Source organism: Aquila chrysaetos, chromosome 6, assembly GCF_900496995.4.
Source record: "Aquila chrysaetos chrysaetos chromosome 6, bAquChr1.4, whole genome shotgun sequence".
Lineage (NCBI taxonomy): Eukaryota > Metazoa > Chordata > Aves > Accipitriformes > Accipitridae > Aquila > Aquila chrysaetos.
The window spans coordinates 34,732,657-34,749,397 of record NC_044009.1 but is presented as its reverse complement, the minus strand read 5'-3'; the positions used below and the strand labels follow the sequence as shown (position 1 = coordinate 34,749,397).

The window sequence follows — 16,741 nt, the reverse complement described above, 5'->3', positions numbered from 1 at the left end:
AAAAACTCACGAGCTTGCCTAGGGAGGGAGGTTGAGGCTGATGCCTGCCCGGGGCGGGGGGGCGAGGGCGTCCCCTGAACTCTTCGGGCGCATCTCCGCGCCTCTCCTCACGCCCCGGGGGGTCCCGCTTTCCATTAGCCCGAGGCTCAAGCGGACGGACGCGCTGCGGGACCCGCCGGCCGGTCCCTCCCGCTAACGGGGGGTCCCCGGCGGGCGGCCGCAGTCCCCCCCCTCCCCGAAGGCGCTCGGCGCCCGCCCCGGGGCCGCCGGCCGCTCTCCGGCAGCGCCCGGGGGCCGGGGCTCGGCTGGGCCGGCGGCTCCCGCCGCAGCGTTTGGGTTTCCCCGCCGCCGCCCTAAGCCTGCCGCCCGGGCCGCGGCGGCGGCTGACGAGCGATGCGCTGGGCAGGGTCTCTGCCCTCCCCGCGGGGCCGGCGGGACCGCGTCGCGGAGGGAAGGCAGGCATCGAGGGGAGAGGAATCCGGGGCCGGGTGGGCAGCCGGATGCCTTCCGCGCCGTTCTGCTGATAATCTCCGGCATCGCGGCTCCCAGATAAAATATTTATTTACTAAAGAACCCGTAAACATCGCGGCAGATACATTAGGGCACTTCGGCTGCGGGGTTTATGATTATTTCAGAACTTGAAAGAGATGATACGCGGCCGCTGTCGACGGAGGGTGTATTTTCCCCCGCGAAGCAGGCACGGGTGGGAAGGGGTGGGGGCGTTGCGCCGGCGGGGTGGTGGCGGTGGGGGGTCGCTCACAGGAGCTGGGGGAGAGGGGCTGCGCCCTCCGAAAGGGGAGGCAAATTGCGAAGGTGAGCCGAGGGCAGCGGCCGCCCAGCCCGGCGCTCCCCGCGCAGCCGGTCCCCGGAGCCCCCAGCACCCCGTCTCCTCCCTGACACACAAAGGCGGGGGGACACGCGCGCAATATTTGGGGAATCGCAGGGTTTTGGATTTATTTTCCAGCCGTAGTAAAAAAAAAAAAAAAAAAAATGCTGGAAAGGTCACATAATAATGAGCTCTTACAGCAAACACACTCTTCCCTTCCCCCTTCTCCTTCCTTCTATCTCACAATAAAATCATCTCCTTCAATTTGCCATGATCGTCGCGACCAGGAGCCAGGTGATTATCCTAATTAATGTCTATCTAATTAAATTACTGTCAGCGGTTAACCAATGGCAGAAGCCGTTTCATCCTCTCCACAAGCAGCAAGATCAAAAGTGAGTCTTTCCTGATTGCTGCATAGTGTCAATTGGCCAATCTCTTCTCCCAGGGAAGGGAGGAAAAAAAAAAAAAAAAAAAAAAAAATAAATCAAACGTTTGGGAAGCATTTGGTGGATGAAGTGCTTTCTGTCTAGTGAGGGTCCCAGGATGTCTAGCTTCTGATACTAAGGAGCCCTTTCAGATCCAGGGACTGAAGGGTTATTACTGTGGTGCTAGAGCTATGCAGCTGGAGCATTGTCTTTCTCCCTCTATCATGCTCTCCAAGAAATTTCTCAATGTGAGCAGCAGTTACCCACATGCAGGCGGATCTGAGCTTGCCTTGCATGATCATCCCATTATCTCGACCACTGACAACCTGGAGAGAAGTTCACCTTTGAAAAAAATTACCAGGGGGATGACGAATCAGTCAGATACAGACAATTTTCCTGACTCCAAGGACACACCAGGGGACGTCCAGAGAAATAAACTCTCTCCCGTCTTGGACGGGGTCTCTGAGCTTCGTCACAGTTTCGATGGATCTGCTGCAGATCGCTATCTGCTCTCTCAGTCCAGCCAGCCCCAGTCTGCTGCCTCTGCTCCTAGTACCATGTTCCCTTACCCCAGCCAGCATGGACCTGCTCACCCAGCCTTCTCCATCGCCAGCCCCAGCCGCTACATGGCTCACCATCCTGTGATCACCAACGGAGCTTATAACAGCCTCCTGTCCAACTCTTCTCCGCAAGGCTACCCCACGGCGGGCTACCCTTACCCCCAGCAGTATGGCCATTCCTACCAAGGGGCACCTTTCTACCAGTTCTCCTCCACCCAGCCGGGGCTAGTTCCCGGCAAGGCTCAGGTCTACCTGTGCAACAGGCCACTCTGGCTGAAATTTCACCGGCACCAGACGGAGATGATCATCACGAAGCAGGGGAGGTAAGCCACGGCGCGGACCCTCGCCGGGTGTCGGGGCTGAGCCGCCGGGCTCCGCCGGGGGAGCCGCCCGGAGCCTCCGCCGCCCCGGGGGAGCCGCCCGCCCGCAGCCGGGGCCCCCGCGCCGGGCGCCGGGCGCGCCGCTGCCGGTGCCGGTCCCGCCGGTGCCGGTCCCCGCCGGGGCAGCCCTCCCTGCCTCCCCGCGGGTCCCCGCGCCCGCTGCCCTCACCCCTGCCCCGCGGAAAGCTCGACGTTTCGGGGAGGGAGTTTCTTTTGATTTTTATTTCCCGGTCGCTACCGGGGAGCCGTGAGGATAAAGCACAACGGGCTGGTTCCTCCGCGTGTGCCTGTCGCTGCCGGTGGCTTGCTTTCCTTCTTTCCTTTCCTTTTTTTTTTTTTTTCCCTTTCCTTTTTTATAGGCGCATGTTCCCTTTCCTAAGTTTTAATATTTCTGGTCTCGACCCCACGGCTCACTACAATATTTTTGTGGATGTAATTTTGGCGGATCCCAACCACTGGAGATTTCAGGGAGGCAAATGGGTTCCTTGCGGCAAGGCGGACACCAATGTACAAGGCAAGTTCCTCCAATTAACACTTTTCCCGACACATATGTAGGTGAGAATGATTAATTAAAGCCTTTGTGGACTGGCTCTGGCGACTTCTTTAACGAGAATGAATGGGCCAATGATGCTTTTTTTAAAAAAAAAAAAAAAAAGGAGGGTGGAGGAGAAAGCAAAAGGTGTTCGGAAAACGCTGTTTTAATCCTTCGCGGTCAAAATGAAAGGAGTTTCGGCAGTAAAATACCGCTAACTTTAACGGGGTCCTTCGACCCCATGTGCCGCTGCAGCGGCAGAACCGGGGTATACGCGAGAACTGTGATGTGGTTGTGTTTTTTGTTGTTTTGCTTAGGAAACCGGGTGTACATGCACCCCGACTCCCCCAACACGGGAGCCCACTGGATGCGCCAGGAAATCTCCTTTGGGAAACTAAAACTTACAAACAATAAAGGAGCATCAAACAACAACGGGCAGGTCAGTGGGGGAAACGCAGACGCTCTGCCAGGCTTCGTTTTTAACGCTTCAGGCAAAATCCTGCCGTTGCCGAAAGGACGTGTATTTTTGCAGATCGCGTCGTTGGGTGAAAATAAGAGGGGGGCAGGGGGGGAAAAGCCCTCCCGTTTATTTTGCCACGGGCCTCGTCGACCCCGAACGCGTTGCCCTGGCCGACACCGCTGCCCGCTGTGGCCGGGGGAGCCCGCAGTCGTCCCGGGGAGGGTGGGGGGGTGTCCCGCCGCCCGCGGGCATCGCTCTCCCCGTCCTTCTCGCTCTAATTTCCTCCTCTTCCCGCGGCCCCCTCCCTCCTTTCCTTCTGCCTGACAGATGGTGGTTTTGCAGTCCCTCCACAAGTACCAGCCCCGCTTGCATGTGGTGGAGGTGAACGAAGACGGGACGGAGGACACCAACCAGCCGGGCAGAGTGCAGACCTTCACCTTCCCCGAGACCCAGTTCATAGCAGTCACCGCCTACCAGAACACCGATGTAAAGACTTCCCCAGTTTATTCCGCTTGCGGTCGCCCGAGCTCCCCGCTCGGCACCCCGAAGAGCCCGGCCCGGCCCTGACCGGCGGCTGCGCTCCCTGCCCCGGTCCTCCGGCGCCGGCACACGGGGCTGCCTACCTCCCCGCTTTGTGCCATTCCGCCCTGGCCGAGGCTGGCGAGCCCCGAGGGCGGCCCCGGCCGCCCCCTCCGCTCCGCGTTTGCCCCGGGAGCCCCGCGCCGGCCGCCCGCCGCGGCCCTGCACTCCCCCCCCCCGCCGGGCCGGGCAGCAATCCTGCCGGCGGCGGTGCCGCTCCGGCCGGAGCTGGGCGTTTATCTTCCAGTCGGAAACAGCTCAGTTAACTGTTAGCTTAAGCTTTGAGTCTGCAAAGATCAATTAACAACCTCATTGATTGCGCCGGGGGTGACGGAGCAACTTCCTCAAATTAAAAGCTCGTTAATGCCTGGCTGCGTTTCGGAGTGGTCTGGCTTTGCTGCAGACTGCTGACCCCTTTTTCAAATGACATATGTTCAGTCCGCATTCTTGCTTTAATTATTTTTCTCGATGCGAATGTAAACTCCTAGCTACCGTTCTGCGGTACGTATTACCTAATTTCTGGATTTAAGTGTATTCACACCCATGCGGTAGGAATACTGACACGCCTCAAAACATGGGGTTAAATATTAATTTTTACCGTACTTTTTACAACAAAATAAACCTTAAAATTACACCGTGATGCCCATAAGCACGCCAAAGCTTTATTTTTCACGTTTTAAAGGTAACTGGACCGACTAGAGTAAAGCCTGATCTTTTAAAAAATGTGTTGGCTGTAGCAGGGTACGTTTTTCAGGCTTTCACAACGTGCGCTCTCATCTTCTCTTTCCCTAGATCACACAGCTGAAAATAGACCACAACCCGTTCGCAAAAGGCTTCCGAGACAATTATGACACGTAAGTAAAGCGGATTTTTATTACCCTTCTGCCGGCTGCGCACACATCGCAAAGGGGGGAAGCTTTAGGATGCGGGCTGGCTTCGTTTCGCACCGAAACGTGTAATGTCAGGCTTTTCCAGAGCCCTCCGGGAGGGAGGCACCCGCAAGCTCCCCCGGCGGGGCCGCGGGCGCGGAGGGGCTGTCCCTGCGGCTGGGCTCCGCGCAGCCCTGCACAGCCTGCGGCCACCTCCGCGCCCGGGGCCGCGCTGCCCGCACCTGAGCCCGCATCTCGCTTTGGCACTTGCAGCGGGGTTGTGTGGTTGGGTTTTTCTCCTGGCACGGACCTTTGCGCCCCTTTCCAAGTTCCCCTCTCACTTGCGCGTAAGGGCTCCGAAAGAAGCACCCCACCATCCCGGGCTCAGTCCCCGAGCATCCCGCCGTCTCTGCATGATCCCGGCGTCCGCAGAGCCGGTGTCCGGAGGAAAATTTCTTGGTCTAGTTTTGTTCTTCTCTGGGGTTGGAGGTTTTTTGGTTTTGTTGGTTTTTTGGGGTTTTTTTTGTTGTTGTTGTTGTTTGTTTTTTGGGTTTTTTTTTTTTCCTTTCCCTCTCTTCCTTCTGGGTGGAGCTAAAGCTTCCCAAGTTTTAATCGCGGTTTGCCCCCGCGCTACCTCTGCCCGTCGGCCCGGGGTCCGCCTGTTCCCAGGCTCAGCCGTGCGACCCACCCGGCCGTGCCCGCCGCGGGAGCTGCGCCTGGCACCGCCCCGAGTGCGGCTCGGGGCGGGGGGGGCCGCACCAGCCCTCGACCCCCCCCCCCCCCCCTCCGCCTTTCCCGGCCCTCGGGAGCCGAATGGGGACATCCCGGCCCGGCAGCCGCTGGCGGCTGCGGTTTTCCCCGGCCAGGTGTCCGGCCCGCCCGGCGCCCCCCTGCCCGGGCCGGGCCAGCGGGAGGTGGTGGGCACAGGGCGGCCCAGAAGCCCGGGGGGGCGGGCGGCTTGGGAGCTCACCCGCCCCGCTGCAAGGCCCGGCTCTGCGGGACGGGGCTCCGGCTTTGGGAGGGGAAACCTCCTCTTTCCTCCCGAAACTGCGGCGGGGAGCGGCCTCCCTCGGAGCGCGTAAGCCCGCGCGTACCTTCAGCGCCTGCTTAAGCCTCCTTCAGCTCCGCCAGCCGTCCAGCATCCCCCGGCAGCGGGATTTCAGTCCCGGGGTGGAAACGACACAGAGGCCTGAACCAGTGCGAGAGGGGCCCGGGGCCGAGCACCGGCTCTCCTCGGCGAGATGCTCGTGGTGCGGCCGCTCTCCCCCACGGGCGGGGGTCGCGAGGGCTGTGGCGGGGGAGCCGGGCCGCCGGCGGGAGGGGAACGGTGGTCCCCGGTGCCACGGAGAGCGGCGGCCGTGCCCGCCCACTCTTCTGCGAGCTCTGAAGATGTGCGGCCTTTAGAAAGGCTGCGTGGCCTTCGCCCCAACAGCAAGTGCTTTTCTCTTTTTAATGGGAAAAAAACTTTATAGGGCGTCACTTGAAAGGAGACGGGGGGAGGGGGAAGCTTCAATGTTGTCTAGCACGTCGGATTTGTTTAAGGGCCAAGTTTATTTTGGATAAGAAATTCCAGGAGGCGTGGAGGGTTAATTAAAGCACAGTTTTAGCCTGAATTAAATACAGATAGTAGTTATTCATCCATTAAAGTTTTTATAATCGCAAATTGCAGCCCAGCATGGGAGAATTATATATAGGCCACGCAGGGAACACTGGATGTGTCTGGTTTTACGTTTCCTACAGTAGGTGTTTAAAGATTAGCTTAATTTAAACTCGGTAAAATGTTGATGGTTTGTCTGCGACTCCCAATAATAAGTGTTAAACAGCCGATATAATTCCGTAGTCTGCCATTCACGCTGTTCGCGGCAAATGACCGGGTTGCCTGTTGCGCATATGGCGGGACGGGTCAACGTGTCACCGCGCGGGATGTGACGCCGCTGGGGTGCCGGGCTCTGGCCGGAGCAAGAGATCTCAGCTCCGGCAATGAACGGCCAGCCGGTCCCGAAAGACCTGCTCTCCGCGCCTCCCTCCACCCACGCCCTCCCGGCCTCCCGTTAAGGCCCTCGGCGCTCCTGGCGCCGGAGGCCGAGCCCGCAGAGGAGCGCTAGGCCCCGGGCAGGGCTGGGGCGGCCGCCGTCCCGTCCCGTCCCGTCCCGTCCGTCCGTCCGTCCCCGAGGGCTGCGGCCGGCCGGGTGCCGCGCCCAGGAGGGCGCCGGGCGGCGGCGGACACCCAGCTCTCTCCCCTTCTCTTGGGCAGGATCTACACGGGCTGCGACATGGACCGGCTGACGCCTTCCCCCAACGACTCGCCCCGCTCGCAGATCGTGCCCGGGGCCCGCTACGCCATGGCCGGCTCCTTCCTCCAGGACCAGTTCGTGAGTAACTACGCCAAGTCCCGCTTCCACCCCGGGGCAGGAGCCGGCCCGGGGCCCGGCGCCGACCGCAGCGTGCCCCACACCAACGGGCTGCTCTCCCCACAGCAAGCCGAGGACCCGGGGGCCCCGTCGCCTCAGCGCTGGTTCGTCGCCCCCGCCAACAACCGCCTCGATTTCGCCGCCTCCGCCTACGACACGGCCACCGACTTCGCCGGCAACGCCGCCACGCTGCTTTCCTACGCGGCCGCCGGCGTCAAGGCGCTACCGCTGCAGGCGGCCGGCTGCGCCGGGCGGCCGCTGGGCTACTACGCCGACCCCTCGGGCTGGGGGGCCCGCAGCCCCCCGCAGTACTGCAGCAAGTCGGGCTCCGTGCTCTCCTGCTGGCCCAACAGCGCGGCGGCGGCGCGCATGGCCGCCGGCAACCCCTACCTGGGGGAGGAGGCGGAGAGCCTGGCCCCCGAGCGGTCCCCCTTGCCGGGCGCCGAGGACTCCAAGCCCAAAGATTTGTCCGATTCCAGCTGGATCGAGACGCCGTCGTCCATTAAGTCCATCGACTCCACCGATTCTGGGATTTACGAGCAGGCCAAAAGGAGGCGGATCTCCCCCTCGGACACCCCGGTGTCCGAGAGCTCCTCGCCCCTCAAGAGCGAGGTGCTCACCCAGCGGGACTGCGAAAAGACCTGCGCCAAGGACATCGGCTACTACGGCTTCTACTCGCACAGCTAGGCGCGGCCCGCCCGGCCCCGCCGTCCTTTTGCACAATAACTCCTCCGCGTTAGCGCACTGACCCCCGCCCCTAGCTGCCCCATCCGTACCCCCGGCCCGGCCCGGCCCGGCCCGGCCCGGTCCGGCAGGGAGGCAGAGCCGCGGCTGCCGCCGCTCCCCGCCCGGCCCGGCCCGGCCCGGCCCGGCGGCGCCCCGGGGGCGCGGGGGGCACCGCCGCTCCGAAACCCACTGATAAGTAGGATGCTTAGACTCTCTCAAACCGTACAGCGCTTCCTTCCTTTTACCACGGATGGATACTAGGGGATAACAGTAATGGTGGGGAAAAAGAGCCTGTGAAATGCCTGTACATAGTATTTAATTTATTGTAACCGATTACTTTTCTTGGGTTCTGTTTCTTCCTTATTTGTTCGGATTTTTTAATTTTGTTTTCATTGTTAAGTCACAAAACTTAGATCCTGTTTAAATTTCTTTACCACCCCCACCCTCCCCCTTTTGCTCCCTCTTCTTCCTGCCCCTCCCCGGGTAAACACTCTTTCTAAATGCCTCTGGAAATGTAGAGTGGTCCATAGCTGTAGCAGCGAGTAATGGGTTTCTCACTTTCTCTGCAACTCCTCGCATGAAATAATTACGCTGTGCCCTGGGCTAACACAGCTAAGGAATAGCTCAGCTCTCCCTTCAAAAGAACAGAAATATGTCTCGTAGGAAAGTCGATTAAAGTAGCATGACGCCTTCCAAAAGCAAAATTAACTGCCTCTGTATTTTTCTTTAAAAGGAATAGCTCGACAGCAGCAATATTATTATTTTTGTGGTATTCCTACCCCCCCCCCTCCCCCCCGCCCCCAAGTGCCAAATCCATTACTGGTCCCTGCAGGTGCCAAATATGCTGACAAACTCTTTTCAAATTTCTTTGCAGTTTTCCCCTCTTTCTTTATATTGCTGTAAATCTTTGTAATGAATAATCTAAAAAAAAAAAAAAAAGATATAGACGACTGAATTGTTGGTAACCATAGTGTAGTCCAGTGAAGATGAATTGTGAGTTGTATATTTTACTGCATTTAGTTTTGGAATTGACTTTTTCATAAAGTAGCTAACCGAGATCTGACTTCCTGGGGAATCCAATGCACATCGAAAGTAAGAGCGATCTTTCCTGTAAACCTCTTATTATATTATGAAGGAGAACTTGTATCCCTCCAGGTCTCCCCCCCCGGCGAAGCAGAATAGTAAGTCTTCGAATTTTGAGTAGCAAATCTATACAATTAATGCATTTTTATATGGAAAAAAAATTAAAAACTGAAATATGCATCAGGCTAAATATTCAGTCTAGATTACACTCGACGGGGAAATTTCCTAATAGAAATTCAGGGTCATAAACGTGTGTATATTTTTGACTCTTCTGTAAATCGAATGTTGTGATTTTTATATTTGTTCTGTTACGTCTGTGGAACTGAATAATTTATACCAGTACATGCTCCATTGAGAAATGTTTCGGTTTTTGCCCGTTTGTATCGTCTGTGTATAACAAGTAAAATAAACCTGGCAAAACGTTAACGTCGTGTCGGAGAGCACTTCGCCGTTTTGCAAGTACGAAGCGAGGCGAGGCCGAGGGGAACCGGCTGGCGGCCGCTCGCCCCTCTCCGGCCCCGCTGCCGGGCGGGGGTCCTGCCGCTTCCCCTCCCTCCCTCCCGGCCGGAGCCGGCCCCCTCGCCCAGCGGTTGCCTTTTTTTTGGGGGGGGGGGGGAGTCCGCACAGCGAGTGGCCAAGCGTGGAGCTTTGCAGTCGGAGAAAGAGGGAGATGACACCCCGTCGGGTTTGAGAGGCTTATAATTATCCCCGTCTTTGACGTTTGAAAACCCTGACAGCGTTTTGCAGGCGGGAGAGGTGCCTGGCGGGGGGGGGGGACACGGGACACGGGGACACCTTTGCTGGCAGAGCAGAGGCGAGGGGCGCAGCGCTGCCCGCCCGCAGCCTGCCCTGCCGGGGTGGGCGACGGCGGAGGCCCCGCGGTGCTGGGGAAGGGGCCCGGCCGGGCCTCCCGGGGCTGCTGCCCTTTCGAAGGAGCCGCCGTCCCCGCTGCGCGGGAGCGGAGCAGCGGCGGAGGAGCCCCCACTCCCGCGCCACCGCCTCTGCCCACCTTCTGGAGGGGGGGGGGGAATGCTGCTCTCCCCCCCCCCCCCCCCTTTAAAAATCACCTCTCGGGGGGCCTTAGGAAAGGCGCCATCGCCGGGCACCTGCGTGTGTCGGGGTGCACTGCTGCTTGGGCTAAAAGGCCAGTTTTAGTCGATTCCTCGGCGGGGTAAGCGCGGGTGCGGAGCCGCCACGCCGATTTTGTCCTGTCGCGGTATTGACGGGGCGCGGCGGGCCTGAGCATCCCAATTGCATCCCCTCCCCCGGCAAGGTGGGGGCCTCTACCTGAGCTGGGCCCCTGCGAACCCAACGCCTCCGCCGGCTGCAGCGGCCCGCGCTGGGCCACGCGCCCGGTGCGCGGGGGGTGTGGGCGTGTGACACGCGCGGAGGGGCGCAAGGGCCGCGCGGCCGCCGCGGGAAGCGGCGCCCGCCCCGCGGCGGCCGTCGGGCTCACGGTGCCGCCCCCGGGGCGGCGGTGGGGGCTGCGCGGCCGCGGGAGCCCCCGCCAGGAGAAGGGCCGTGGGGGCCAGTGCCGCCCCCACCCCCCCGCCCCGCCGTGAGGGGCGGGCGGCCCGGGCCGTCCGGCGGCAGAGGACCCCTCGGGGAAGCGCGGGCAGCCGGGGCGGCGGGGGGTGCGCGCCCTTCCCCGGCCGCCTCGCACCGAGCGGCGGAGGCCGCGGCGGCGCCGCCCGCGTCCCCCCCCCCGCGCGTCGCCCGCACCCCTCCGCCGCCCGCGGGCCCCCGGCTGCCCCCTCCGGCGGCTTCCCGGCCCCTCCTCCCGTAGCGAGGCTCTGAGAAGTGAAACGTTGGCGGACCTCGTTCCCCGCTCTCGGGCAGCAAAAGCCGCCCCTCCTGGCGCTGCCTGTCCCGCCGCGTTGCCCCCCGAGAGGGCAAAGGGAGCGGGCCGAGGCGCGGCGGCGTTCCCAGGCGGGGAGCCCCGCGGGGAGCCCGCTGCTGCCCGCCTCCCGGCTGCGGCGGCGGGGCGCGGGGGGCTCCCGCCGGAACGCCAGCCGGGCGGTCACCTCGGGCAGAGCGCTTGTCCGAAATGAGCGTGCGGGGTTTTATTTCCAGCGGGTCTGGAATAAACACGTAACGCGTGACAGGTCTGAACAAAATCCTTCCCTGTGCGTGAGTGGTTAATGTTATTCCATAACTATTTCGACAGGATAATTCCGTAACTATTTCTGCGAGAGGTTGGAAGAGATGAGGGCTGCAGAAGTAAAAAAGGCTATTTCCTGTCGGTAGGTCACTTTATTACTCTTACAGTTTTTTAGATTATTATTATTATTAGAGGCGCACCTGTGTATCTGCTAAACGTATGTTTACCGACACATTAAAATGTTTGCGTTCACCTAGGATCGAACATGCAGGTTTTGACCCGGTGTATGTAAACGATAATATACTTGCAGCGCGCTCGGTTTAGTCGAAGCAAAACCCCGTGGATGAATTTGTTAGACCAGCAACTAATTGCATGAATTTTACATGAAGTATAATTTGTATTATCATTCTAGGCATGCTGAACGGGCTTTTAATTCAATTATTGTGTAAAATAATCTATTCGGTTCCCCTTTCTTCGCTTTATTTGATATAACCCAAAATCAAGCTCCCATCCATAGAAAGTAATTCAAAGTTCTTATTGGTAATACTTTCTACGATGTTTCACATTAATACTATATCAAATGTAATACAGTGATTTACGCTCTGCAGATTTTGCACAAGTACGCTATGCATATTTGATGACACATTGCATATTTTAACAAGGTTTTTAATGACTGATTGAAATGTTTGCTAAGATATTTTTTAAGAGCTGGAGGAGAAATGGTTGTGGAAAATGTGTGTAATAGAATAGTGATAAGGATGGGAGGGTTTTGATTGACAGTATGAGGAAGCAGATGGATGACTAGGTAGGTCAGAGGTAAAGATGCCTTTGACAGCTTTTTAAGTTCCTTTGGCCATTTTGGTCCAATGAATCATGCAAAACATGTGTACATTACCAAACTGATGTCTCTGCATCGTTTACTGTTGGAATCCTCATCTTTTCAAACCCACCCTAACCTTCTTTCATCACCACTTGACGTGCTATGTCTAAACTAGATTGCAAGATCCTAAGAAGGCAAGAATCTGTCTTGTATTACTTGTCAGCAAAAAAAAAAAAAAAGAAAAAAAATTAGAAAAAAAAATCATGTAAACCTATGGAGCTAGAAGAACAACCGCGACAGATTGGCAGAATAGGCGTAAGGTGGGACACGTTCTTCTTAATTTTCGCTGTCTGGTCATCACTCCCCTCCCCTAGGTAGTGCTCAAGGGAGATGTGGTGAACAATGATTTTTTTTTTTTTCCCCCCCAACTGGCATAAATCTGAATTTTCATAAGTCTGATAAGAGACCTAATTGCATAATTTTCCTTATAACATTATGCAGTGAGTGCTGTTGCTACAGTTAAAATGGTTTTCTTCACAGTCTGTGTTTTCAGGTGCTTTGTATGTCCCTTGCAAATTACTTTGTCAACTGGAAATGCTCTGATTTATCCCTGTAAAAGGTTACTGTTTTTGGAAATCTTATTTAAATTACATAGGACAATTTTAAAATTGCTGTGATACAAAAAAAGAATGTGTGTGTGTATTGGGAAAAGCAGAAAAAAGGATTTTGCATGAAAGTATGCTTTCCAGGTACTGTTTCTGTGCAGAATGGACACAAGTTTTCATTTCAAGTATTAAAACTTGTTATGAATGTGGTCTCTAGTGGGGAATGTGTCACTTGCTAAGATATGGGGGCAAAGTCAAAGAAAAAAAATTGAAATAGTGGAGTGATAAGTAGATGGAAGGCAGCAGACTGTTTGCGTTCAGTACCCCGTTCTTTCCAGCTAAAGAGATGTAATGTATTTGTGGTAGGTCTAGAGAGCCGCACAGCTTAGTGATAACATTTCATGCATTTATCAGAATGCATATTAATCTGGGAATGCACAAACAAAAGCACTGCTTATTTCAGAGTGTGATCACTTGAAAGCTGTCCATTTGTTCAAATATGTATACCTGAAAAAAAAAATATTGGTTCAAATATATATGTATATATAACTCTTGAATTTTTGAGCATACGTAATATTTTCCTTCTTACAGATGTAGAATAATCATTAATTCTTAAAGATCCAAGGCTGCCGTTGCTGATTAGATGTAACTTTTGGCCTTATAAAATACATTACACAATAAAATCTGTGATGTTTTATTCATGTTATCACTGCAATTTCTCATAGTTGCAGTATTTCTAACACTAAGGGACTGATACGAGTACGAATGATCTTGTTGGTCTTAAGTTGACTTTTTAGGTCAATTTTAATTTTTTTTTTTTAACTGAAGTCAGAATGGATGAAAACTGCATTACTTCTATGTAAAACTATCTATACTATACTATATTTGATATTAGCAAGCACTTATTTCTTAAGCTTTAAATAAGAAACAGCTGGTAATGACTTTGAATCTGTTTTAAGAGACATTTTAGGTAAAATGTTGATAGCTTGTAAATGTGTATTCCTGCCTTAGTCTCTGATCGTGCGTGCAAGTTCATATGTGTGAACAACGTAAAGTAAAAGGTCAGTCCTACAAAGACTCTTCACTTGTCTAAAAATTCACAGACATAAATGTTTTCAGGATCAAGGCCTTTTTCAATAATTGTGATAGTCGTGTACCTTGAAGTGACTGACTGATTTAGAATACACTTAATAATTTGATTTTTTAATATAGTAGAAACACTGCATTGATGAGTTACCAAAGCGCATCATACAAGCTCCCACTTCAATCATTTGTAATATATTTTTTTGGCTTGTTTGGGTAATTTCTTTTTTTTTTCCTTTCCCTTTTTTTTTTTTTTTTCCCTAAGTGATGACACTGACACATAATTTAAACTTTCTAAAAGTCACATCTTAATTTCTATGGGCCGTGCTAATGGAATTCATTTTTGTAAGTAGGCTTCTTCCTTGAATTATATTTAGTTACGCATTGACTGCTTTTGTTTATCCACAAGCGGATAATACTGGTCTGGGACTGAAGGGTAAGAGAGCAACACCAGTATTTTGAGTTGAGAGAAATTTTAGGTTGCTGAAAGGTGTCCTAGTTTAGACGGAGACACCCACCCACCGAGAATTAAACTGAAATCTTAAATGTAAGCTAACAAATGCTTTTGGTGATTGATCAACACCCTGGTTAAAGCTTATTTAGCTTTGTGGAAATGTTTGCTGAAGGGGAGGCGTTATTTATTGGGAGTTGACTACAACTAGACTGTCGCATCTCAGTCTTCCATAGACCTTCTGCTGGAGACGCTGAGGAAATATGGTGGTTGCTCTCTGGCCCTGGGGAGAGTCGGTGCTCACCCCGTATCGTCTGGGGATCCCACTCGAGGGCCTGGCAGCAGCACCTCCCGTCATGCCTGTTGTTCTGTGATCGGTGCCTACATTTTACTAAATTAGATCTGCGGTGCAATAACGCAGAGCAGTAACTGCTGCCCATGCTACATCCTCTTTCAGCAAACCCTTAAAGCATCTCTCCTCTCCCCGCGTTGCCACCGCCTTACCACTATACTTCTAAAGCTTGATGGTTTTGTACATAGGTATTACTTTAAGCTTGGTGTAAGCTCTCTTCTGGTAGCTCAGCTTACTCTTGCATTAGGAGAAGGGAGCATGTCACCTGAATTAGATGCAAGGTATTGAAAAAGAGGTAAAAGGTTTTGCTTTCTGTTGACAGTTCCTGAATTTCCTATGGAAACCACCGTGTGTAAGAGATGAGGGGTAGGGGCATTTTTCAGAAGTCTCCGAGTGGTTTAGTCGCCCATGTTTAGAAATGATGAAAATCTCACTGAAAAATCTCCAGTGCTTGCTGTTCTAAATGATTTCCACACTTTTTATAATTTTATTCTTGGGTTCATTATCGAGCTCTTATTTCAGATATTCATTGAGGACTGGTATTTGTCGTGGGGTTGGGGTCAGAACACTGTGGATGAAATCCTCAGCTGGTGTACAATTACGTTGTTTCATTGGCTTCAGTGGTTCAATACTGCTTTGTATCATTGGATTGTTTCCTCTTGTGGTTTAGATACTATCCAAAGCAGGTGCTGTTTGATGGAATGAATAGGGCCAAGTATTAATCTGATATACATATTTGTTTCTCCTGTGTTAATTATAAAAGCATCAACTAATATCTTACTGTACTTACATTTTTATTTCCCTGTGTTTAGATTATAAGAATAATTGAAGCTTCATTTCTGCTTATTGTCAAGGTTGATTTTGATGTTTTTATTGTCTTCATAAATGAATCAAAACCAGTTTGCTTGGTGTGGGTTAAACAAGAATTTGTCCCTTTCAAGGGGCAATATTTAGGCCAACTCTATTCTTTTAATATAAGAGAAATGTTCAGAAGTTGAATGGAAGGAAAATAATGAGATATTTCCAGTCCTTCTTATATGTGTCTGGGATTTTGTAATGCCCAAATCTTTTTCACGTTACTTGCAGTCTTATCTAGTGTAGCTCTTTTTTTTTTTCCTTTGTGTAAATACTATAAAACCCCTCAGATGTTAACATTCAGTATTGTATTTTTAAACATTTCAGTTTCAGTTGTGTTTCCATATATTGTTCACTTATAACTTCTCTCTGATCATTGATATAAATGAAAATTATTTTAAAATTGATCTTTAATTGCAAACTGATTCATTTGTATAAGTAGATGTAAACTAAAGTAATGTGAAGTGCAATGACAGAAATGAAAAATGGGCCTTTAAAAATTAACATAAAAATTTGCTGTAACAACATGTGGATGTAAGATTGCTTCAAGAATATATTTCCCTGTACGCCATTTAGACAGATGTAACCTAAAAGGCCAAACCCCATGGTAGTTCATTAGCAGTATATGCTTATTTTCCAAATACATTATAACTGGAGAAACAGCACAAATAATCATCCTGTGACAGTGTAAAGTTTAGCATGTACGTGCACGTAAGCCTTTGCAGGATCAGGGCCTAAGTCTGTTTTGCTTTAGCAGTGTTATCTGTTGTGGGGTTTGGGGTGTTTTTTTTCCCTTGGTAATTAAAATGCAGTTCTGTCACTGTGGTCACATTTCCCAGCTATAGAGGGACAAGGGTAACGCTTGTGCTAAATACACACTGTGCTGAGCGGTAATTATATTTAATTTTGACTTTATTTTGATATCTACAGCTGCCTCGGGATAAGGATCTAGGAGATTTTAAGTGTAGTTCTGTGTACCCAGCCCTTTTCACGGGGGTTGGTTTGCTGTCAGTTCAGCTCTCTGAAGTCACTTGGATGGTGATGGTGCTATTGCATGGGAAAGGCTGCCAGGCTGGTGGGTGCAAAGGCAGGACAGCAGGAAGCTGGTGATACCTGTCACAGGTAGGTATGAGATGAGCTTATCTATAACCTGAAACCTGCCCTCAGAGAGTTGTTTGGGATAATGCATGCATCGCTGTATTCCTGGGTGACGAAACAGCAGAGCTCCAAGGTGATGCAAATACACCAGTAGTCCCCAAGTAGCCTCTGGTGTCTTCCGCTGGTAGATCTCCAAAGCTTCCCATGAGCTCCAGCCTCTGCCTTGCTCTCTTCCGTCCTTTTCCTTACTGGAGGGGGGGGGCACTTCACTGGCTGCTCCGTGGCTTGTTCTGTTTAGAGCTTGAGCATGTAGACGAGTGCTCTATCCTTTAACTCCTTCTGTGGAGGATACTCAAACAAGGAAAGCCTTGCTCAGGATTAATGAAGAGGATGAGATTCATGCTCTCTTTTGTACCCAAACTTTTAAATTTACATTTATGTATAGTTTCTTGTGATTCTAAAGGGTTTAACTCATATAAAACATTTACCGTGACACGTTTTGTAAGAATCTACAATGTAAATATT

At 52.8% G+C, this 16,741-nt stretch overlaps 2 protein-coding genes across 3 annotated transcripts; one reads left to right on the top strand and one right to left on the bottom strand.

Moving 5' to 3' along the window:
• The first annotated feature begins 880 nt into the window (after nt 1-880).
• TBR1 (T-box brain transcription factor 1) lies at nt 881-9,277 on the top strand. Of its 2 annotated transcripts, XM_030017940.2 has the most exons (7): nt 884-2,134; nt 2,551-2,705; nt 3,041-3,162; nt 3,511-3,669; nt 4,555-4,616; nt 6,886-7,003; nt 7,109-9,277. In XM_030017940.2, the coding sequence occupies exons 1-7, from the start codon at nt 1,443-1,445 to the stop codon at nt 7,727-7,729; spliced, it is 1,929 nt and encodes a 642-aa protein (XP_029873800.1). In that variant the 5' UTR covers nt 884-1,442; the 3' UTR covers nt 7,730-9,277. The 2 variants fall into 2 exon arrangements, with proteins under 2 accessions (XP_029873799.1, XP_029873800.1); XM_030017939.2 differs by having other exon boundaries at nt 881-2,134; nt 6,886-9,277.
• A 1,026-nt stretch (nt 9,278-10,303) lies between these two features.
• On the bottom strand, nt 10,304-14,269 carry LOC115342413 (translation initiation factor IF-2-like). Its single transcript, XM_030016516.1, has 2 exons — nt 14,125-14,269; nt 10,304-10,929 (listed from the first exon to the last, which is right to left on the bottom strand). Exons 1-2 carry the CDS (start codon nt 14,267-14,269, stop codon nt 10,304-10,306), a joined length of 771 nt encoding a protein of 256 aa, XP_029872376.1.
• Nucleotides 14,270-16,741: the final 2,472 nt, after the last annotated feature.

What these genes read in the sequence shown, in the direction of transcription:
- LOC115342413 (XM_030016516.1), bottom strand. Translation starts at nt 14,269, where the DNA reads ATGACGGGAGGTGCTGCTGCCAGGCCCTCGAGTGGGATCCCCAGACGA. An exon ending in TGGAAGACTGAGATGCGACA is followed by an intron (nt 10,930 to 14,124) that starts GTCTAGTTGTAG and finishes TGTTTATTCCAG; the next exon opens with ACCCGCTGGAAATAAAACCC.
- TBR1 (XM_030017939.2), top strand. Translation starts at nt 1,443, where the DNA reads ATGCAGCTGGAGCATTGTCTTTCTCCCTCTATCATGCTCTCCAAGAAA. An exon ending in CATCAAACAACAACGGGCAG is followed by an intron (nt 3,163 to 3,510) that starts GTCAGTGGGGGA and finishes TCTGCCTGACAG; the next exon opens with ATGGTGGTTTTGCAGTCCCT. An exon ending in CCGCCTACCAGAACACCGAT is followed by an intron (nt 3,670 to 4,554) that starts GTAAAGACTTCC and finishes CTCTTTCCCTAG; the next exon opens with ATCACACAGCTGAAAATAGA.